This window comes from Amyelois transitella, chromosome 24 (assembly GCF_032362555.1).
Source record: "Amyelois transitella isolate CPQ chromosome 24, ilAmyTran1.1, whole genome shotgun sequence".
Lineage (NCBI taxonomy): Eukaryota > Metazoa > Arthropoda > Insecta > Lepidoptera > Pyralidae > Amyelois > Amyelois transitella.
The window spans coordinates 1,927,531-1,951,694 of NC_083527.1; the positions used below are offsets into that span (position 1 = coordinate 1,927,531).

Below are 24,164 nucleotides of genomic sequence, written 5' to 3' on the forward strand. Positions count from 1 at the left end.
CATTTATTTTAAAAGCACCAAGCTAAATAAACTGATCGGCAAATCGATACAATCGGTCACGATCATGAATTCTCAAAATCCGTTATCTTACTTCGTCTTAAATCTGTCACTTGTTTTGTGAAACTTTTTAAATCGCTTTAAGCTCTTTGTTTTAGTTTTCTTTTTGTATATTCGCGAGATTGAATTTGATTGAATTTAAACAGAAAAAAATGCAAATTCTGGCTCTGTCTACCCCGCAAGTGAAATAGACGTGATTATATGAATGAATGAATATACAGGTAACAGACTGTCTTAATGCAGAAGGTCCTAAAGGGATTCTGTGTCCGTTTTGAAGTGCGTTCCGTTCTGTTCATTGAAAGAACGCTAGCCTTGAGAGATTAAGTTCTTAGGTAATTCGTAGCTTGAAGCTTTTTGACAAATATTAATATATTAGTTATCTCAATTCTATCATTAAGCCAAATAGCTGAACGTGGCCATTCAGTCTTTTCAAGACTGTTGGCTCTATCTACCCCGCAAGGGATATAGACGTGACCATATGTATGTACTTATATATATAGTAAATGTTATTTATTGAAATGTTAAATGACGTGAAAAGGTGACAAATGCCAATTTCCTGAAAAAAAAAAAATTTTTTTTTTCTTTAAATCCTTACAACGATTATTGTCTATGTAACGTGTCAGTGGCACAAGCTGTTTCCTCTCGATACTGGTTCGTGTAAGTCGTGACTAGCAATCGTGACGTCACTGATCGCCCTTTGTAAGCTTAACGGAAAAGAAATTAAAGAGAGAACGAGATGCACTGATACAAATGGGCCTGAACTCTACCAGCGCGAAAGTGTGCGTATTTCTTGTTTATAACAATAACGAAACAATCTGATTTTGGAACACAGAAACTGGAATCATTATTATGATTTCTGTTTTTGGAAATATCCTATGCTTTATGGAGCTAAATATTTTATTGTTTTTGGAATTCATATGAGCACTTGTTTAAGAGTCCAAATTGATCAGTTTCCAAACAATATAGAAAAACTTTAACGAATTCTGTTCTTATTGCTAAGTGCAACGTTTTCTTTTAAGACTATAATACATTTAAACCATCGATAAAAATGATCAGAGTTTCAGCTCGATTTCTTTCAGGGCAATTTTCTACAAAGATAATTTGAAAACAATCGCGTATTCAAACTACACGTCGTCTACAGATTGTCGGCTGATACAATGTGAAACTTATTGTTGTGGTAAATTAGCTCACTTATTGTTGCTTTATCAGAACATCAGTCTGGACCACTATCGTTGCATATTGTTTATTTTTACTTGACTCAAACTGAAGGCTATTAAAAAATGTATTTATATGGACGACCTTATTTTCAGCAGTTATAGGATATTTAAAAATAACAGGTTTTAGGATAATTAAATCGTCCAGATTGAGGTAGCCTCAAATTATTTCATTTCATAAGAATAGAAAAAATATTTGTTGGTAGTTTAGTTTAGTTGGAAGACCCTTGTACAAAAAAAGCGCCACGTTTATTTGCCGTGTGGTTCCCGGCACCAATAACAAAAGGCTTATAAACTTGGGATTATCCTTTTAGGCGATCTACTAGAAACCTGCCACTATTTGAATCTCAATTTTATCATTCAGCCAAACAGCTGTGCGAGATCTATCAGTCTTTTGAAGACTGTTGGCTCTATCTTCCCCGGAAGGGATGTAGCCGTGATTTAATATATGTATGTATATGAAACAATTGGTCCATTACAAAACCCGGATTCATTTTGACTTAACGGCGAATCAAACTAAGACCTTGTGACTAAAAATTAAATTCCCAAGAAAGATTATCAAACCCAAAAATAAAAACATTTCAGACACAAAAATAATGACGGGTAACAATTCTGCCCCATAACTTTTTGCACCAGATTATGATCTACGATCTATGATCGACATAGCCTTGATCACTGCTGACCATTTACGGTAGTGATGTCAACAAACTAGTATATGACTTCATGTGTTTATCATTCGCCATATTGATCTTCTTTTATTAGGCAAATAGTGTTTTAAAACTGTTTATTATTTAAATCCGTGTTCTAGTATTCAGCCAGTTCTTATTGGATCTAGCTTGAAATGTATATTCGAATTAATTTATTTTTAAAAATTTGAATTTGGAACTAATTAAAAAAAAAACATAACGGAGAAACCTGTTATGATTTATTTTTAATATAAAAAGCCGTGTGCCTATTATATAAAAGAATCACAGAGCTTTGAAGCCAGAAGAAAGGAATAAAGAACAAAAAATAGGAATAGTCTATGATCAGAAATTATGAATGAGTTGATACACACATACATAATAATCAAGTCAAAATTCCTTGCGGGGTAGACAGAGCCAACAGTCTTGTAAAGGCTGATAGGCCATGTTCAGCTCTTTGGCTTTATGATAGAATTGAGATTCAAATAGTGACAGGTTGTTAGCCCATCGCCTAAAAGTAGAATCCCTAGATCATAAGCCTATCCATGCTATCTATTTTACGATATCCATGGAAGAGAGATGGAGTGGTCCTATTCTTTTTTCAATTGGCGCAAGGAACCAAACGGCAGAATTAGAAACATAGAAACAAAATTAATATATTTCTTTCAAATATGGTCACATTAACAATTCAATCCTACATATTTATAAGTGGGCGGACATAACAGTTCGCTTCTCCATAAGGATGATAAAATTTTAAAAATGAACTCAGAAAGGATAAATTAGAACCGGATACAGTTAAACCTCGTGCAGATAACGGCTCATGTGAGTGGGAAGAAAGTTTACGACGATTCCCAAGTCATGCCGCCTTGAAAATTGGTCCGATGACATTTTTGTTTTATTTGCAAAATGTCACATACATTTGTTTGAGAGTTTTTTATCTTTAGCCTTAACTTGTAATGCTGATCAAATTATTTGTGAAGCTCACGATAACAAATTTGACATCCACGAAATACTTCCGAATGATCATTCCATAGCAAGTCATAAACGATACACAGAAGCTTAAAAAATAAGTAGCTTAGTTGTTCATAATTCAATTTACGTGCGCTTACCAACACCTACATACGAGCTGATCCCACCTATCGTGTGGCGGGTTATCGCCTCACTTTCTCAATCCCTTTTGCTTTCTCCCGGTTATCAGCGCGGAACAAACACTTTCAATCGGTTTCCTTGCAAATGACCTTTTCTGCTACTGGATATTAGGAATGTAGAAATTGTAGACGTAATTTTGCGGTGGTATACATAAATCAAAGAAATTGCCAATTTTAAACTTTGAGATATTAAGTTACTATAATTAACAGTCGAATTTTTTATGAGTTTTATTGATCAAATTATGGACGTCCTGGCAAAATTTCATGTCAAGTGTACCCGAAAGCGCCGAGCCTGCATGAAGAGTTATGAATGTGGAGGAAGCAAAGAAAGTATGCAGAGATCGTGGCAAGTGAAAAGATGTAGTCTCTGCCTACTCCTCCTCCTATTGACACAATTCAGCAGGCTTGTAACTATCCTTGAAAATAAACACAATGTATATTTACTTGTAACTATAAAAGTTTATGAAAACGCAAATCTTGTTAATGATTATGATACTACTAGTAATAAAAACACAATTTATACTTATAAATTTGAAACTAGTCGTAAAATTCAATCATCTGGTTGAGACAATGTAACTGTTAGTGGAATTAATGTTATTAAAGATAATGAAGCAAATCTAATATCTGACATGATAGCTTTCAACGATACTAAGAGATTTATTTTGATTTCAAAGGTGATCTAGAATATCGGTCAATACTGACAAATATAAATTTCTAATAGACTGATTCGTAGATTCATATGTTGTACGATTTTGTACAATTGAGAGAGAGAATTTATTAAATAAGATAGCGCCAGTATCGAGACTTAACAATGCTTCGTTGCTTTAATTATATTCAGTGAGAGAGCAGTCGCTGATTACGTATTACAAATCTTACATAGGACAAGAATTTCTTGCATTTTGGGCAGAATTTCAAGACTTCAAAATTTCATACATTTACTACCTCTTCGTAGTCCACCTCATTACAAAGTTTTTCATAATTCGTACTGGCATTGAAACAGCAATAAAAAAATAAGAACCATAGAGCGTCAGACAAGTGCACAAATGTTAACGCATGGGTGCGCGCGCCGCTGTCATGTGCCGGCGCACCTGTGTGCTTCCTGTCCGCCATCTTGCCTATTCCAAGTTTAAAATTTTCTTTATGAAGTGATTTTCTGGTTACTTAATAAATCCTACAAAATTACTCAAAGTGAAATGATTCAGTTACTTGTTTTAGTCTGCTTCCGGGTACTAACCATCTCAAAGATTTTAATACATACATCTATTCAGAGCATATAGATAAATAGATAGTGATGTGGATAAAAAAGGAACACGAAAGAAAAACAGAAAAAGATAAAAAAAAGAACATAACATCTATGTGCGCAGAAAGTGCTGATACGCATATCAATGTAATGAATCCTACAGAAGCACTAAACATTCCCACAGACAAATAAAGTGTGGGAGACACTGGTCTAGCGTTGCTAAGATCAGTCACGGCTTCGTTCACAGGTTCATAAATCACGCGCGGAGATGCGCGCCGGTGGGTTTGTCGAAATCCATTGTTGGATACCTGAGAATTCGCAGTTCTTGATTCGCAAGATATTGTCTGATGGCCTGTTTGGCGCAGTCAGATTCTCGTCCCTGAATTTAAAGGTCCCGAGTTCAATCCCCGGTCAGGTCATGACGATGACTTATTCTGGTTGGCCTGGGTATTGTATGTTTATCAAAATCTACTATTATAATGTTGTTAATGACAATAATTTTTGTATGAATCTCAGAGACATAAAAATATGTCTAATGCGAATTAAGACGAACTAAGTTTTAATACCTACATGATTCTCATTCTTTCGCGCTAATGTACTCGCTTCAACACATTAATTTAATAAAATATCGCTTTTTATTTCATAAAGGAAATAATTTCTCACGTAATGAGCAAAGGAAATTTATGTAAATTATATTTGTTATGTTGCAAAAAACTTTTTGCTTGATTTGACATGAGGCAGGGAAAGGTAGTATATGTACAATGTACATTTTCTGATTGGCCTGGGTCTTAGATGTTTATCTATATAAGTATTTATTATAAAATATTGTATCGTTGAGTTAGTATCTCGCAACACAACTTACTTCGAAACTAACTCAATCAGTGAAATATGTTCCGTATATATTTATTGTGAAGCTTAGCATTGTTATAATTATTTATTATATTCAAAAAACAAATATTTATCATCATCTCCTTATAAAATTAACTGTAAAAAAAGTATGTAAAGGCTCTTTTTCTTTTGAAAAACTATCTTTAAAAGTAAAACGTTTACGCAGCCTTTGATTTAGTAAAACAAAAAAAAAATTGTCTATGGATTATTGTAACAAATGTTACATCTGAACAATGTGAACTAAAAACAAAAGAAACGTTAAGAATAAACTTTTTTTTTTTATTTTTGGACAATCGATTATTATGGAATCTGAACAATGTGAACTAAAAACAAAAGAAAGGTCAAGAATAACCTTTTTTATTCTTGGATAATCGATTACTATGTAAGGAAACTATATGTAGACAGTCTTCGAATTAGTGCATCACGACTTTTGAATCTAGACATGGTCGTGATTCGAATGTAACCATTTTTAGACTAATCATTTAAGCATCACATCACATGTATTCAAGTCTTTCTTATTCGTGCTCGCTTCTTTTGAAGATTGATTGTTAAAATCATTGATGGGTTTTTAATGAACCAGCTGTTAATTATTTGCTACTATTAAATTTTGTGCCGTGTGGTTCCCGGCACCAATACAAAAAAGAATAGGACCACTCCATCTCTTTCCCATGGATGTCGTAAAAGGCGACTAAAAGGATAGTCTTACAAACTTGGGATTCTCTTTTTAAGCGATGGGCTAGCAACCTGTCACTATTTGAATCTCAATTCTATCATTAAACCAAATAACTAAACGTGACCTTTCAGTCTTTTCAAGACTGTTGGCTCCGTCTACCCCACAAGGGATATAGACGCGACCATATGTATGTATGTATTAAAATTTTGTTTAAAGCTTGCTGTTACGAGTACATTACATTTCGTATAAACGTCTATCTATTTCCTGTCGGGATATTGGGACAGTATATCCAACTTGCCACGATCTCAACATACTTCTTCTTTAGCGATAAGTCCGTCATTGTACCTCATTACAATGCAATATGGAGCAATAAAGAGTCTATCTATCTTCTTCCGTTCGCCCACATTCTTGCTTTGTTTCTTTTTATGCCAACTCGTCGTTTTAGTATTATACGGATCTGATGACCTCGGGCCACGAAACTACTTAAATAATTAATAAGTTAATTTAGATATAATAACCACCCTAAACTTAAACAAAAAGTATTGATGTAAATCCTAGAACTTTCATTACAATACAAAAATATATATTATAATGTTAAACAAATAAACGATACTATTAAAACTAAGACATGTAAACGTGATGCTTTTAAGCATATCTGTATGTGTTTCTAATGCGTTTAGCATATCAATTCATCTATTCCTAAGAAAACCCGTTACTAAACTGGCCGTTCTTAACTCCTTACGTACCACGCATTTTAATTATATACATACATATTATCACGTCTAAATCCCTTGCGGGGTAGACAGAGCCAACAGTCTTCAAAAGACTGAAATGCCACGTTCAGCTCTTTGGTTTAATGATAGAATTGAGATTCAAATAGTGACCGGTTGCTAGCCCATCGCCTAAAAGAAGAATTTTATGTTTGTTAGAGATAAAGAGACAAATTGTTATCAATTTATCTAACTCACAATAAGAATCTTTACGTTATGGAATACTATCAAAGATTATAATTACTTGATATAGAAAAAACCCTAAGACAGGCAGCTATCTAGATTTCCATGACCTACGAACAAATATACAAGGTGTATGGGAACCGTGTAGTAGAGTAGTAGCCTAGACGGACAGTACCTTGATCAAATCAAGGACGTCCTGGCGAAAGATCAGGTTAAGACTACCCGAAATACCTAGCATAAAGAGTTATGAATGTGGATGAAGCGAAGAAAGTATGCAGAGATCGTGGCAAGTGGAAAAATGTGATTTTATATATGTATAAATAACCTTTAATAATCTGTACATATAATAAAACAGTAAAAATATTTTGTCTGTACTTACATTAAGTATTTTTGACTGAAATGGATAGAGGGACACTTAGAATGAATAATAGAAAGAAAATTTAATTTTTTGTCGATCTCTCTGTCTGTATGTATGATCACGCTTATCTCCGAAAGTACTGAACCGATTAACTTAAAACTTTCACCAATTGCTTTGTTTTAACTCAGAAAAACATTAAAAGCATGTTTCATCAAAATCGGTTCACTTAAAAAAAGTTATCGTCATTTGAATGAACTCAAGGCATGAGTTTGCCTGCAAATAAGTTTACGCGGAAAAAATCGAAAGTTACGCGGACGAAGTCGCGGGCAACAGCTAGTAAGACATAAAAGAGGACTTGAAAATTGACTGAACATCAAAACCCATTCATGATAATCCAAGAAACAACATTTGCATAGCATGCGTACACATCACGCTCAATTTAACATTTCATTCCGGTGCAATGTTGATTCTGATCCAATGCACTAATTAGGAGAAAACTTCCGCGACTATGTTTATTATATGTCCGATAGAGGCACCACAGTCGGTAATTTGTAGAAATTGTTTAATTGATTGGACGCCGCGGTTTTTACTCCGCAGTATCTAATTAGATGATCGACGATTCAGATTTTCGATATGAGGAAATGTGATGGTTTTCACTCATACACTATTACATTGTGATGGTGTTGCAATTGAAGAACAAAACATGGTTGGTGATTGTGACAAATTAATATCTATTATAATAGATATCTCACAAAAACTTTGGAACATAAATTAAAAAAGTAAACGCCCAAATAAATTTAATTATAATCCCACTGTAATACTAATAGTTAAAATATATAGTAACCCAAAAAAAACCTACTAAAATTATGTCTGCAGCTAAATTACTTTTGAAATGGCAATATTTTTTCGATATTCATCTGGCTCCATATAGCAATATCAATTTATCGCGATTTTGGGTTACAATAGACCTAATAAAAATAATTTTCGAATGAACAATGAAAATAGGCGTTCACCTAAACGAAATTTATCGTTGGGAGGTGTTATACTACGAACTACCGAAGAAAGATAGAAAGTAGCTGATAGTGGAACAATGATAGATCACAGACTTAAAGTTCAGCTATATAAATAACGAAATGGACCACTTGCTCTAAATATTAGACAGCAATCGGAGACAGCTCGTGACTTCTCTGTTTGGGAAGAATAGTTTTTGGTTATAAAATAGTATTATAGGGATCATATAATTAGTTTTTAAAGTCTTTAAGAACAAATACAATAATTTTATTAAAGAGATGTCTTTAAAGGATGGTCAAATCATGCCTAATACCGGTTAGCCTAAATTTGCCTTAAAATTAGAGAAATTACAACTAGATAAAAAGAAAAACAAAAAAGATTTCATCTTATCTAGAACGTTTGCTTAAAATGATAACGCAGACGACGCTTAAAATAAATAGTCTTATCTCTATAGATTTTCTATGGTTAAAGACATTTTAAAATATATTTTTTACAGACTTATTAGACCAGACATATATAGGTACAATCATTCCACTCCTCCTTTACGGGTTAGGGAGAGCCAAAAGACTTTTCAAGACTGTAAGGCCACGTTGTATCGCTTTGTGATGGAGTTGAGATGCAAATAGTGACTGCATGTACTATTTTTAATGACATTAATAAGACAAGACTTTGACCTTCACAACTTTCCAAAGATCCCAGTGATATTTAAAGGAAAGGGCGTGACTCTTGCGAGATAACCTGCCAGCGATGTGGGTTGAGAAGCGTGAGTGCCATCACGACTCCGAATGTGCAGACAAATGTACTATAACCTGGTTACAGGACTCACGACTAGTGGTACAATAATCTCGGCAGAAATGGGTAAAATATTAGTTTAATCGACTTATGACTTGATCATGAATTACTTGATTTAATAGTTTAATTGACGGCCTCTGTGGCGCAGCGGTAGTGCGCTTGTCTGTGTCACCGGAGGTCCCGGGTTCGAATCCCGGCCAGGGGCATGATGAGAAACGAACTTTCTCTGACTGGCCTAGGTCTTGGATGTTTATCTATATAAGTATTTATTATAAAACTAGCTTTCCCCCGCGACTCCGTCCGCGCGGATGTCGGTCTTCGCGTAGATGGTTTATTTCTCCATTTTATTTTCAGTCCGGTCAATTTAGACCAAAAAATAGGAATGAAGCTACATTAATTCCCATGAAGCTGAAAATGAGTATAATTGTTTAAAACACAATCAAAAGCATTATTTCAAAATTCCCCATGATTCCGGTTTAAGGAAAAAAATTACCCAAGGTCAAAGGTAAGAAAATGGGATTTTCACGATTTTCTTCAAAACGGTAAGTTTTGTAGGAAAATTACCTCAGACATAGATTGTAGATCATAAAGATATCTATAAAAAGTAATCAATATTTTTTTTCAATAAAGCTACCGTTTCTGAGATATTACGATGCAAAACGTTGCAAGCGTCATAATATGCATAAGCACGTCTCGTATATACTCTATGTAGCAGTAATATAAGTAAAAATATTGTTCTGTCGGTAATTTTAACTTGATTTCAAAATATAAAATATACATAAGTATAATGAAACCCAGTCCCTTCATTTATACTGTAGTGAAACCTTGAGACAACATCTGTCTCTCTGTTTAATTGTGTACGTGGCTAGGGTCGTATAGCTGCTTTATCTCAGAATGCTCAACACATGAAATACCGTTAGTCTTTAATAATAGTAGTCCTTGCGGGGATACCGTTGTCGGCTATGGACACCACGGCCTCTCATGCCCTAGGAGTGCCGGCCGTTTAGGGCGCCATGCCGCCCTAAATGATACTTATAATCCTCCTAGAACCAAACGGTCTGGCTCGGGATGATGCCAAGAGACCGGATGGTATGACTTTGGTACCCTGGAGATTGGGGTGGCCTTTGGTGTGGGATGCTACTTGTGTCGACACACTTGCGCCGTCTCATCTTCAGGTTACTAAATCTAAGGCCGTTTTGCTTCAAATGAGGCAAAAAACCTCAAAAGGCGCAAACATGTAGTTATCGGGATCAAAGTTTACATCAGATGGCAAGTGTGATAGTGATATTGAAAGGAGAGTGAACGCGGGGAACATGGTGAATGGAGCTTTGCATGCCTTTATGAGCAGTCAGAAACTATCCAAAAAGGCTCGACTGGCTGTGCACAGGGGCGTGTTGGTCCCGACATTAATGTATGGGAGTGAAAGTTGGGTATGGCAAAAGAAGCACGAAAGCAGAATAAATGCAGTGGAAATGAGAGCGTTAAGGAGTATGTTGGGTGTGAAATTGAGTGACCGGATAAGGAACAGTGTGATAAGGGAATGTTGTGATGTGAAAGAAGATGTAGTTACAGGAATAGAAAAGGGTATGTTGAGATGGTTCGGTCATGTGGAGAGGATGAATGAAAACAGGTTGACTAAGCAGATATACATGGAGAGTGTGGAGGGAAAGGTCGGGGTGGGAAGACCTAGACGAACATATCTTGATCAAATTAAGGACGTCCTGGTAAAGGGTCAGGTCAAAAGTACCCGAAACCGCCGAGCTTGCATGAAGAGAGTTATGAATGTAGATGAAGCAAAGGAAGTATGCAGGGATCGTGGCAAGTGGAAAGAGGTAGTCTCTGCCTACCCCTCCGGGAAAGAGGCGTGATTTTATGTATGTATGTAGTTATCGGTAATATCTATACTTTTGAACCTTTTGGGGTAGAAACTCTGGGACCGGGGGGCCTATCTGCCCATCAGCTTTTCCGACAATTGTCGAAAAAGCTAATTGAGGTATATCTTGACCGGAGGGCTGGAAATTATCTGGCTCAGAGAATCAGCATTGCCATTCGAATTGGCAATGCTGCCAGCCTTCTGGGCACATTCCCGCATGTTGATGCTATGCAAGGACTGTACAATTTATAAATTAAATTTTAGTTTGTAGTCATCTTTTTTCTTTTTTTTTTTATAAGTAGCTTTAGTTTTAATTTGATTATTGCATTGAATTTGATAATTGTAACCTCTATTATTGTCCTAAGATGATTTTCTTTACTTAGGGTAATTCTATTTTTTTTTTAAATAATAAATACGAAAGTTAGTCTTGAGTGCCACTGCGTAGTGAAAACACGTGTTTATTCTAACCTATTTCAGACTTTTTCAAGTTTAATAATAAAAATGTAAAAAAAGAACGCGCTTATAGTACACTACCTCAGAGGTGGCAAGGAAACGGATGCATATTATGACGCTTGCAACTTTTTGCATCGTTATATCACAGAAACGGTAGCTTTGTTGAAAAAAATTATTGATAACTTTGATAACTTTTTAATAGATAACTTTATGATCTACAATTTATGTCTGAGGTAATTTTCCGATTTGAAAAACTTACCGTTTTAAAGAAAATTGCGATACACCCATTTTTTACCTTTGACCGTGAGTAAATTTTTTTCCTTAAACCGGAATCATGGGGAATTTTGAAATAATGCTTTTGATTGTGTTTTAAATAATTATACTCATTTTCAGCTTGATGGGAATTAATGTAGCTATGTAGTATTTTTTTCATAGTAATTAGTAGCGGCCCGCTTGTGCAGCAAACGGTTCAAGCCAAAGCCGACTTTAGGCGCTACAGGTTACGGCGCTAAATCCACTGCGGGTAACGCAACGTGTGTTCGCGGTTCTACAGAACAACGTCTATGGATAAACTGAAAAATTAAGATTTTTTTTTCTTCGTATTTTTTCGGGATAAAAAGTATCCTATTTCACGCCCAGGATAATAAGGTATAATTATACCAAGTTTCATCAAAATCGAACCGTTAGTTTTCACGTGATGCCTGAACATACAGACAGACAGACAAAAATTTTTTAGTCACATTTTTGTGTTTGGTATCGATCCAGTAACACCCCCTACTATTTATTTTTTCAATATTTTCAATGTACAGAATTGACCTTTCTACAGATTTATTATATGTATAGATATAGTATCGTTGAGCTAGTATCTCGTAACACAAGTCTCTAACTTACTTCGAGGCTAACTTAATCTGTATAATTTGTCCCGTAAATACTAAGTGTATATGTATTTAACCAGATTTCTTGCTTCAGAATACTTTGAAAATACGTTGAGTATCAGCTTATTCTCTTCCTTTTCAGATTGTTGGAATTAGTCATCCTTGATTAGAAGGCAAGAAATAGGGTTCTTTTTTTAGGCGATAATCTCAATTCTATCATTTGATCATTCGACTAAACTTGACCTTCGCTGAGACCCGAAGGAAGTGAAGATGTGGTTTATGGTGCAATGTTTTTTCAGATTATTTTTCAGGGATATTGATCGCGTTTAAAAAGATTCAATCAATCAATCAATGAATAAAGCGAAACATGGAAGCAACTAAAAGTTTAACCCTTCCCGTGGGATGTCAACCCTTCAATGCTGTGTCATTAAGAAAACTCCTAAGCCTGTTGACAGTAAAACAAATTAAAAACATAGCTAGAGTAGTTCCGAAATGCAAATCACACAACCTTGTTGAATGAGTTAAAAGGCTAAATGACATAATCGTTAAATTAAAATTACACAGATTAGATTTGTGGCTACAAATCGACAATATTTTTCTAATGGCCTATCAAATTTGGCCTCGCGTGGCCAAAAATGACCACATAACTTCAGATTACCTTAAGTATGCAAATTCTTAACTTCGTATTACATTAAATTTTACAACTAAACGTGGCCTTATAGCCTTTCAAGACTGTTGGCTCTATCTACCCCGTAAAAGATAATAAAGTGATTGTATGTTTATTGTAACTTTATATATTTTGTTAATTATAGCCATCTTGGTTACCTTATTCAAGTTAATACAAAAAATACATAAGAGAGAAAAGCTGTTGTAGACCTTAAAAATATTAACAGTTAAAATAAAAACAATAATTTTTAAAATCGTCAACACTTCTCTTATAAAAGTCAATTCCATCATAAGCCAACGGCTGAACGTGGCCTTTCAGTATTTTTGAGACTGTTGACTCTGTCCACTCCATAAGGGAGAAAGATGTGATGTATTTACAAAAGAAAACAATAACACCAGCAAACACAGTAGTGAGTCACTCAATGGACAAAAATCATGATCATGTGACGTACATACACTTATTAATATTTGTAGAGCATGTTTACTACCATTGCAGTCAAAATGTTATGTAAAGTTATCACAAAATCTGCGGTGACGTCACCAAGGTTAGGTCACAATCGTGTTCATGTGAGCGTTTCGCAGTCACGATATAAATATGGACTATTTATAAACCTAGCCTTAAAATATTATTTACTACGAATTTTTATATTGCACCTTCTATTTTGATGTTCCCTGCATTGATCAAGTATTTATCCATTACAGTGCAAAGCCAACTATCAAAGACTGGAAGGCTACGTTCAGCTTGTGAAGGTTGTAAGCCCAACGCCTAAAAAGTATCCCAATTTATAAACCTTGATCGACTTTTAATCCGCACGGGAAGATAAGAGGCTGGCAGACATAATTTTTTATGCCAACAGCCAGCATAGAAGCTTACAATAGATAATGCTTACTACTCTATTCACTTCTCTTTTTTAAAAGTGTCGGCACGAATATTTTCTACCATTTAATTACATCGATTATTCCCAATATAGAAATGTAGGAAAAGAATTAAATGATGATAATACACATAAGGGCATCTCTAATTGTGAACCGGGTTCTTAGAAAATTCTTAAGTACCGTAAGGAACTTACTCACGGTAAACTTTTTGCTAAAGCGGCAGTTTTCCTTGAAGAGTTTCGCAATAGATGTAAGGATTTAGTATTCTCCGATGGGTTTGAGGACAACGTCTAAAAGGTATTAATGTGATGTGCAATCGTACACTTAGTGAATGATAAAACACCTTTGAAATATCTAAATATACTAGCTGTCCCGGCAAACGTTGTTTTGCCATATATATAATTTTTTAGTAATTTCTTGTTAAAAAAAGTTGTTAAAGGTGGACAACCCTTATCACTAAGGGGTATGAAAAATAAAGGTTGGCCGATTCTCAAACCTACTCAATATGCTCACAAAATTTCATGAGAATTGGTCAAGCCTTTTCGGAGGAGTACGGGAACGAACATTGTGACACGAGAATTTTATATATAAAATAAAAGAAAACATGACTGATTGACTGGCATATCGACTTCACCCAAACCGCTAGGTTTAGGGATTTGAAATTTGGCGTGTAGGTTCCTGTGGTCTTGTGGTGCATTACTCAAGGAACTCCTGCTTGTACGAATGAAATGATCTTCCCATTTCAATGTATATCACAATTGTGAAAAATAATAAATACCGAAATATCACATGTTTTTTTTTACAAGAACTATAAACGTTATTTGAACCATTATTATGCAATCCTTATTTACTACTTATGTGGCATAGGCACCACACCCAGAAGGAAAAGGTAACTAATAATAATTTTAATCTAAATCCTCGAAATATATATCGATAAATTTCGTAAGCAGAAGAATTTTAACAAATTTCATCAACGAGTAAGTCCTGAACAAACTATAGTGAATAATAAATCTGTAAATAAAAACATCCCAACAATTCACTCAATGCAACTCTAACACATCAATCTGAAACCATATTAGGTCCGCTTTCTCCAGACCATTATACATCAGTCCAATTGAAATCATTTGGTCGAACAAGACTTCAACAGTCTTGACAGCAGATAAATCGTTTGCTGTATTGGGCGTGTCCTCAGTGAGAAACGATCTATGTAACCGGATAGTTCTAGTACAGTTACGATTGTAAATATGAATGAAAACACATCTCATTTCTACAAATAACTAATGCTTATTTTTGTATTTTTAGATGACATCTTTATAACAGGATTAGATTACACGGATTACATTTAGTGTAATATGTTTTGAACTCACTTCGCAATTTCATTAACCCAGAAAATGTAAAACACATTATACGAAACGTAAAAGCGTGATTGCAAATATTAAACACCATTTACGATACCGAATATAATAACAGAGAAGATTAAAAGAGACAAATTGAGTGAGATTATATTTAACATTACTCAAAACAATGCTATTATACAAATGTCTAGAGCAATTACTATGGAAGTGATACCTGGTAATTTTATCGTTAGTTCTTGTCATTAGTAACCCGACATGGCATTAACTCGATTAGAGGCGGAGAATTTTGATTCAGTTGGTGTTATATAAAATACTCATGAAATATTAATAATAATGATTTGGACATTATTAAAATCTAGAATATAAAATAGTTAATGTTGTCAATATAAATAATGGTCGACAAGATTAAATCTTCAATGTTGATATGTGAATAAGAAAGCACCCAATAGTTAGTGCGTAAACAAAAATACCTTTACTTTTCTATGTCCAGGATGCGTCGCCTCCATCTCCACATGTCTGTAATGTTCAGCAGATCTGTGAACTTCGCGACCTCCTCTTGCCAAGTCTTCAGCAGACGCTTTCTCTTCTCCACGACTCAACGTGGTCACTTTTCTTACGATCCTTGTCGTTATGCGTCTCTGTCCGCTGTCGTCTTTCTTCGAGATCTTCGTCGACTCTAAAGAAGAGCCGAGGACCTCGGTCGACAATCTTTTGTTCGTATGAATCGCCTGCAGCTCGGATATGCCTCTCCCTCCAGCCGAAGCCGGCACAGCTAGTGTGCTCTCGCCGCCGTCGTACTCAAAGTGTGTCTGATTCCCATCATGAACGATCCTGCCATTGTAACTCTCCTCCCTGTACGACCCAGAACGGTAACTCGACCTTCTCTCCATGCCTGGGTAATTCCCATCATACACTGTCTCGTGTCTCGTCAAACCTTCTCGCAAGCTTTTCGGAACAGAAGCCAGGTTCAGACTCGTTGTAATCGGAGACCCGACGGGGGATTGCGATGGTTTTTTCAAACTCGACTTCAATGGCTTAGAATCGTCACTCTCAAGCGTGCCCTGGACAAAGAGCCGCTTACTGCCCCCCTCTTTCACGAATCGATACATCGACATCGCAGATTCGTCTTAGGCCGATAGGCCTTCGTGAAGCATAATAATGTTCTTGCAGTTCAAATGCGCACTGGAATCACATTATCGTGATGTATTACCGATTCGAGACGCGTTCCGCAAGTTCACCGTTACTGACACCGGCGACAAGTCCAAAATATGAAAGTTTTTGAATAATAGACAATGTGTGAGAAATTATCACAAGAGTTTCGAAAGTGAATTAGTTTTTCGTCACCGAAGTAGCAGATATGTTAAGTATGCGAAGGATTAGGTGCGTTCTTGGCGCCTAAAATGGTGCGTGCGGGCGATACTTATGGTCAGACCCTTCCGGCCGTCGGCACAATATGCTCGGATCCTTTTAAAGAACTTCGATAATCAGTTATAAAATCTAAAGAAATTGTACCAGCTTGTACTATTAATGAGAAAGACCGTGAGTATGAAAGGAAAACAGATGAATGGGATAGTACAAAAGAAATGCAATATAGTCGTAAACATAATGTAGTTAACCTTGACCGAAATGCTTGAGTAAACAATATGCCTACTAGATGACGCTCACTTAATACAAGATCAAGTTTATTACGTGGGTGACGTTGATACAAATGAATGCATTGTGATGTAAAACATACGAGTGGTATGCAAACGAGACAAAGTACTTCCAAGGGATCTATGTCGCAAATTTAGTAAAACCTTTTTTTTCTAAATAACTGGTACGATATAAAACTAGGAAAAGGGTCGTACATGTGTAATAACGAGTGTAGTAGTTATTGCGTATGCGCAGCGAATAAAATTAAATCAAATATACTTTACTATATCTACTTGACGCTAAAGAAAGTATATGATCAGTTCTAGATGATGATGCTAGAGCAATACTTTTGGAGATAGCCCAAGGATACCGATTAACTTTCATACAATGGCCTGACAACAAAATTAGATTCTTGTTGAAATATACAAAAGTATAATCACACCTCTACCTGGATCGGTAAGGACGCGTTATATTTTTCCACTTCTACGATTACTATATACTGTTGCTTCATCTATTAGGTATCAACCTTGTCAAGCAAGCTCTACATAACCCTAAAGTTTAATAATTATTAATGAAAAGAAATTTCTCTGAGCGAAGATGAGACTTGTGTTATTAGATACTAACTCATCGATACTGTATTTTATAATAAATACTTATATACATAAACATCCAAGACCCTAGGCCAATCAGAAAAAGCTCTTTTCTCCTCATGCGCTGGCCGGGATTCGAACCCAGGACCTCCGATGTCACAGACAAGCGTACTACCGCTGCGCCACAGAGGCCGTCATAAATCTATGTTGAAATGCGAAAAGGGACGGAGTCTTGTGAATCTCTAGCTAGGCAGTGGCTCGAATGTGTTAATTGCGTTTGTTTATGCCTAAGAAGGCCTCACCTCGGCTCAAAATCTTGCGTAAGATTCGGTATTGTACTCATGTTCGCTACATTTGGAATGCGTTTTCCAATTAGATCTTTCTCGTTTTCAAGACTTGTACGTTCAGTTTTTTCCGAGACTATCAGCTCTGTCTACTCCGTGATGGATAAAGACGTGATATATTTAACGTAAGATCAGTAGTAGTACCTAATTGGGAATGACTCCATAAGTTGTTTGTTGTCGGTTTTTCTGCACTGACGTTTGGAAGCGGCACTAAACTTAGTTTTAAGTAATTCGACGTTAACTAATGTTGCGAAGCCAAAAGATATGACAATTATTAAGTGCTGTAAAAAATGTGCCATAATAATGAATAAAAAAAAATTGAATTGAATTGATAAGATTTTAAGTGCAGTGCATATACACATAAATCACGCCTATTTGACAGAGGGGTAGACAGAGGTTAAGGTTTTTCCAATAGTATAACTTACGGGTTCTAGGGTCAGTCAAAAAAACGACTCATAATTTAACTCGCCGTGAAACTGTTTATCTTTTTAGGTATATAACTTTAAATATACGCCAAAGGAACAGGACTTAGAACAAAATTTATATTCCAACACCCTACATTTTTGATAAGGGTTAAAAACAGCTGATAGGTACCGTAGTTTTCCTCATATTTCGCCGCCTGCGCACCGTAGGCTGACAATCTAAAGGCCACGGTTACTTCGGTAATCTAAACACCCACATTAAAGTAAACAATATTAATAAATCATTTTAATGGATTAAATGATTTAAAACATTGTTTTATTGGCAACTTAATTATTATAAAGATGTAATAAATTAATCCAAATAAATAGAACAGACCTAATAATAGAATTGACGATACAATTTTATCGACATATACATTTTTTTAAATTGCTATAATCATCTCGAAGAACTAAATTACGATTCAAAGTTTGTATATGATTTTGCCGTGTGGTTCCCGGCACCAATACAAAAAAGAATAGGACAACTCCATCTCTTTCCCATGGATGTCGTAAAAGGCGACTAAGGGATAGGCTTACAAACTTGGGATTCTTTTAAGGCGATGGGCTAGCAACCTGTCACTATTTGAATCTCAATTCTATCTTAAAGCCAAATAGCTGAACGTGGCCTGTCAGTCTTTGCAAGACTGTTGGCTCTGTCTACCCCGCAAGGGATATAGACGTATATTGTATTGTATGTAGTTTGTAAATTACATACATACATATAGTCACGTCCATATCCCTTACGGGGTAGACAGAGCCAATAGTCCCGAAAAGACTGAATGGCCACGTTCAGCTGCTCGGCTTAATGATGGAATTGAGATCCAAATAGTGACAGGTTGCTAGCCCATAGTCTAAAAAAAAGGATCGCAATTTTATAAGCCTATCCCTTAGTCGCCTTTTACGCCATTCCTGATACAGATGATATATATAGTAGGAGAGATATAGAGGACGATATCTATTTGGTTATACACGGCATATTGACAAATAGTATTCATTCATTCATTCATATTTTTTTTAACAACACATTCCTCAGCGGTGTGGGTGAGGTTACTTGCGTGGTCGTCTCAATGGTGGGCGCCCACGAACAACCTTGCTTCACTTATAAGGTGATGATAATTGCCGGTTCACTTTTAATAGCTTTGATTTTGTATTTGTTACTTTGGAGTTATAAGAAAAACACATCAGTATTGTGAACCACAGATCGAGTTACCCTGTATACGAGGTATTAAAGGCGATTTTTCAGTTAGTTTAGGTAGGTTGATGTGCTGTTGACTGTATTAATTCGGTGTCCATGATAGTCTGGTAGTGATCTATCTAAATACTATTACTACCTGAATCGTGGATTGAAATAGTTGTTACGAGGATGTTCCGAAATTCTTAAGGAAGATTAAAAAAAAATCAAAATATTTTTTTTATTTTCCATGGTCGGAGCTACGGCTATAAGCAAGTACATACATACATATAACCATATCAAACTCCCTTGCGGAGTAGACAGAGCCAACAGTCTTGAAAAGCTGAAAGGCCACGTTCAGCTATTTGGCTTATTGACAAATAGTGACAGGTCGGTAGCCCATCGCCTTAATGAAGAATCCCAAGTTTATAAGTCTTTACTTATATAAATCTAGTATTTAAAAGAAAGCTGCATTTATTACAACTGCACTAGAGTCCATTCCCTTGACAGACTTCTACAAAATATCAACTCACCCATATTATAAAAAAAAACCACTAAACCCACAAAACTAAAAGTGGAAGAAAAGGCAGTATTTATAAAAAAACCAGTTAAATACTGTCGTTGATGTCTTTTCTTCAGCAAAGTTGTTAAGACGCAACTACGTTAAATTAAAGCTTTTTATTAATATCTTCAATTATTTAATTTACCCGTAAATGATAAAGACATAATATTCCTGTATTTAATTGAAAATACGAAAGTAAATAAATAATAAATAAAAAAATCTAAGTAAAACCATTCTTAGGGAAATATTATGATAACGGAACGTATCAATGAAATTCCCTATATTGCGCAAGGGAAATACAAGAAATATATTATGTTACATTTTGTCTGTCAATCATTTTGGAGTACCGGTTGTGACAGCCCTAAATCGGATATCCCGATGACCATAAACGGTCATTCATGCGGAAATTAACCGGTACTATAGGGTCAGGTGGTATACTGAGCGTGACAGACGGTCAAGCCGAATGGTCTGTTTTAAAAATAGAACAAATTTAAACTTTGTTTATGTTTTTTCTTTTTATTTTTAATGCATTGTCTGTTTTAAAAGTAGAACAGATTCGCTAACATTTTATTTTTGATTTTCATGTTCACTAAACCAAAATAAATTTTACTTAGTTTACATTTTTCTTTTTATTTTTATGTGAATATTTTGGCATATTTTTTCAGTAGATAATTTTATTACTCTCATCATTCAATGGTTTCTTGTAATTATCCAATAAGTAAGTAAAGGTTCGTAACAGTTTCTTATCTAGTTAACAAAGCCTTGGTTTAACAAGTACTAAAACAATTTTAGCCTAATAATGTCTTCTTTAATTACATATGCTTTATGTATGATAGATTACTATATTTCTAATGTGGAATTTTAAATGCGATTCGTTAATGTATTTTATGCACTTTGATGTTCTAAATAGCCTAGGGATACTCGATAACCAATCCAGACTTCAAAGAAAAATAAAACTTTACATGAGTTTGTTGTAAAACTAATCGCATTTAAACAATGAACCGGCGTTTAAGGATATCCTGCGACGTGAAACAACTCTTAACCGTTCCGCTAACCTTTTTTAGTTTTATACTGTTTAACCTTAAACATTTCGGCCAACAAAGCCCATCTGTTCACGTTAAAAATTAGCTACAATTAACGATTCGAGCAATCCTTAACTTTGATTCCCGCTAAACAATGTTAATAGGACCGTTAATGTCGCCGGCGCCTTAATATTAAAAAAAAGAACGCGTCGAATCGGTAAAATAACACAACACTGGCACAATACACACCACTCAATTTAAAAAAAATCACTGTTAGTGTATTAGTCGTATTATATTCGAGTTCGTTGTTCGATTTTTGAAATTGAAATGCGCGGGCGGCGTGCTGCTTCTACGAGCGCGTACAGGTGACTGTATGCGCGCGCAACATGGCACAACTGTCAAACTGCCCATGACGGAGCATTGAAAAGTATGTTTTTGTACGTGGGATAATAATTATTCACAATTAATTAAGTTAGAAGTTAATCTCAATGTGAGATTCAAGTGATCACTTTCACAAAAATACCACAGACAGTTTTGTTTTACAGACATTACAATTGAGTTTTATCTTTGGTTTGTTTACGGGCGGATTGCAAACAAAAAGTAAGCACTCTTAATTAAAATATGGGAAAACAGGTAATTCACTTCGATGAAACTCTCCAAGATTAAGTTTTTAAACATTGATATGGTGTTATATCCTGTCATTCATTTATAAGTATGTCCTGAAATTTTAAGCGGTCGTGATCAAAATACTTTCGTTTTTAGACGGAATAGCGACAATTGTTCGCGCGATAAAAACGGCGTCGCGCGTGCCATACTGCGGGGGCTGAAGGCGTTTTTTAGAGTAGTGTAATTATTTTAACAATACAACATATACAATACATAACATATAGTCGACATTGAAACGTTATTCGAACCACCAATCGGAAGCAGAGATTTAACCCACACAAAAAATAGTTATCATATCGAATCTATCCAAATCCGCGGGGGCGATATGCACCCACCTGGCCACTGTTTTCCTGTCCATATGCAAATTAATTAACATCAGTAATTAGATCAGATAATAATCTAAAAATATTTTACTAAACAACATTGGTAGTGGAAACCCATACGTGGATTGTACAATTTGTAATATATTTTTCTTCAATATTATACCTGTAAATAATAATTATTTTTAAGTTTTTCATTAAGTTGACATTGAATGTCCTCGCCCTGGGGCTATTAACCGTCAATCCCTCAACAAAATTATAAAGTTAGATATACATAAACATATAAAGGTTTTTTAAAATATTTGCTAGCATAGTTTTAAAATCATTAACAAAGTATTTTCTTTTTTAATATTTGTCTGGAGACTACCTTTTTTTTATACCCTTGAATCTTATTAGGCCGTTGAGTGGTTGTTCATTAATTATTTAAATCTTTCTTTCACATAAATATTCGATATAGTAACGCCATCTATTATCCGCCAAGCGAAGCAAAGCGGCATTTTCGCAACCTTTCGACACGAACCATACGCGCAGCGCCATCTAGGTTTTTATTTAAGCTTTAAGCAAGCAATGGCGCGTTATAACTCTGACAACTTACCATAATGGTCTGCCAGATGTTTGCATGTGCATACAAATAAATCACATTATTTTAGAACTCAATAATATTTTATCTTACCTCAAAGTATACAAAATTAATACGACCGATACTATATGGTCATATAACATATATTATTTAATAATAATCATAGCTTATTGGACACATTATCCAATTTAGCTATTTTCTTTTTTTTTATCATATCCAAAGATCTGTTTTTAATGACAGATTTTTCGGATCTACCAATATTTCGAATATCCATCTTGTAGCACAGAATTATTAATCCGATGCTTATATACTAACTCGGTTAAGTTTTACAAGTACATACTAAGAGCAATAACAATATAATTCTTAACCTATTCGTCATAAATGCCATGGATGACACAATATCAAACGTGTAACTTGAAATGGACATCGTAAAACCAAAATGCTCACGATCTCTTCGTGTCGTGTTTATGCTAATAATTTAAGTTTATTGCCTCAGTCCTCGATACTTCATAGTTAGACATTTATAGCAATGCTGTTAAATAAGGTTTCAGTGTTATTACGATATATAACGATAAAACCAAAACACAATATGCAATCAAACCTCTGTTAATCAAATTTTGTGGTACACCATCATAATTGCAACTTATCATTAAACTGAAATAGGAATTTAACATTATCATTATTAATTTTATTATTTACTTATCAGCTTTAGCTTATAAATCACTCAATATTTCTTTCAGTCTACATGTAGGCATGGAAGTGTCAAATGTATAAAAATCTCAATTGCTATTGCAAAAAATAATCATGTTCTTGTAACTGTAAATTGCTATGCAATAAAGATATAATAAACAAACAAATAAACGCTACTGTAATTTTCTGCAAATGCTGTCATAAAAACGTTTTCAACCAGAGAGATAATCTGTGGTCACATAATCCGCCATATTGTATGCTAATTGCTTAACAACACCGATTGACGTAGTATTTGAAGTAAATAGAATGCAACTTGACGCAATATCGGATAGAGATCTCAAGTCTAGTTAGAAATGGCTATTTATATGAACATTTTAATAGATTTTGGATGACGAGGCTAGAATTCTTAGAGCTAACAATCGAATCAATCACTATATGGTACGAGCTAGCCTAGTCAAGAAAAACGGACACAAAAAATATAATCAGTTTCAGAATTAGTTCATGTACACGTTAGAGTAAGATATTTGATTTGATCAAAATATAATGAAGATGTTCTTAACTTGAATCAGATAGCTTAAAAAATACGTCTATATCCCTTGCAGGGTAGACAGAGCCAGTATCGAAAAGACTGAAAGGCCTCGTTTAGCTGTATTGCTGATTCAAATAGTGACAGGTTGCTAGACCATCAACAACCCATTTATCAGCCTACAAGAGAAATCTCAAGTTTATAAGCCTACCCCTTCGCCTTTTAAGACATTCATGGGAAAGATATGTAGTGGTTCCATTCTAAAATGCCAAAAACCACACGGCACTCATTCATCAATACACACATGTCTTTGATGATCTATCTGCCGAGCATAACGCTTAACGCGTAAGAAGTTGCAACGAAATCAAAGCTAGACTATGTATGAAGTTTCGCTAAGTGGGAAAGGAAAGTTGAGGTACCAGGATAGCATAAAAACCTAAAAGTGTTTCACAAGAGGGTGCGAGGGCGGCGTGTAGGCGCTACCA

The 24,164-nt window shown here is 35.1% G+C and overlaps 1 protein-coding gene across 16 annotated transcripts in view; it reads right to left on the bottom strand.

Moving 5' to 3' along the window:
• Positions 1–24,164, bottom strand: part of LOC106135826 (dystonin) — a 261,721-nt gene that overhangs the window by 132,984 nt on the left and 104,573 nt on the right. For 8 of the 16 annotated variants that reach the window (XR_009657367.1, XM_060951175.1, XM_060951176.1 and 5 more), the window contains exons 1-2: positions 21,147–21,251; positions 15,586–16,297 (exon numbers count right to left, since the gene is read on the bottom strand). The exons of 4 other annotated variants lie outside the window; for them this stretch is intronic. Coding sequence is in view for 11 of the 12 variants with exons in the window: in XM_060951175.1 (XP_060807158.1) it covers positions 15,586–16,230 (645 nt within the window). In the remaining variant the exon portion in view is untranslated. Of the gene's footprint in view, positions 1–15,585; positions 16,298–21,146; positions 21,252–24,164 lie in introns of those variants that run through there. 4 more of the 16 variants (XM_060951184.1, XM_060951180.1, XM_060951177.1 and 1 more) reach the window with 3 other exon arrangements.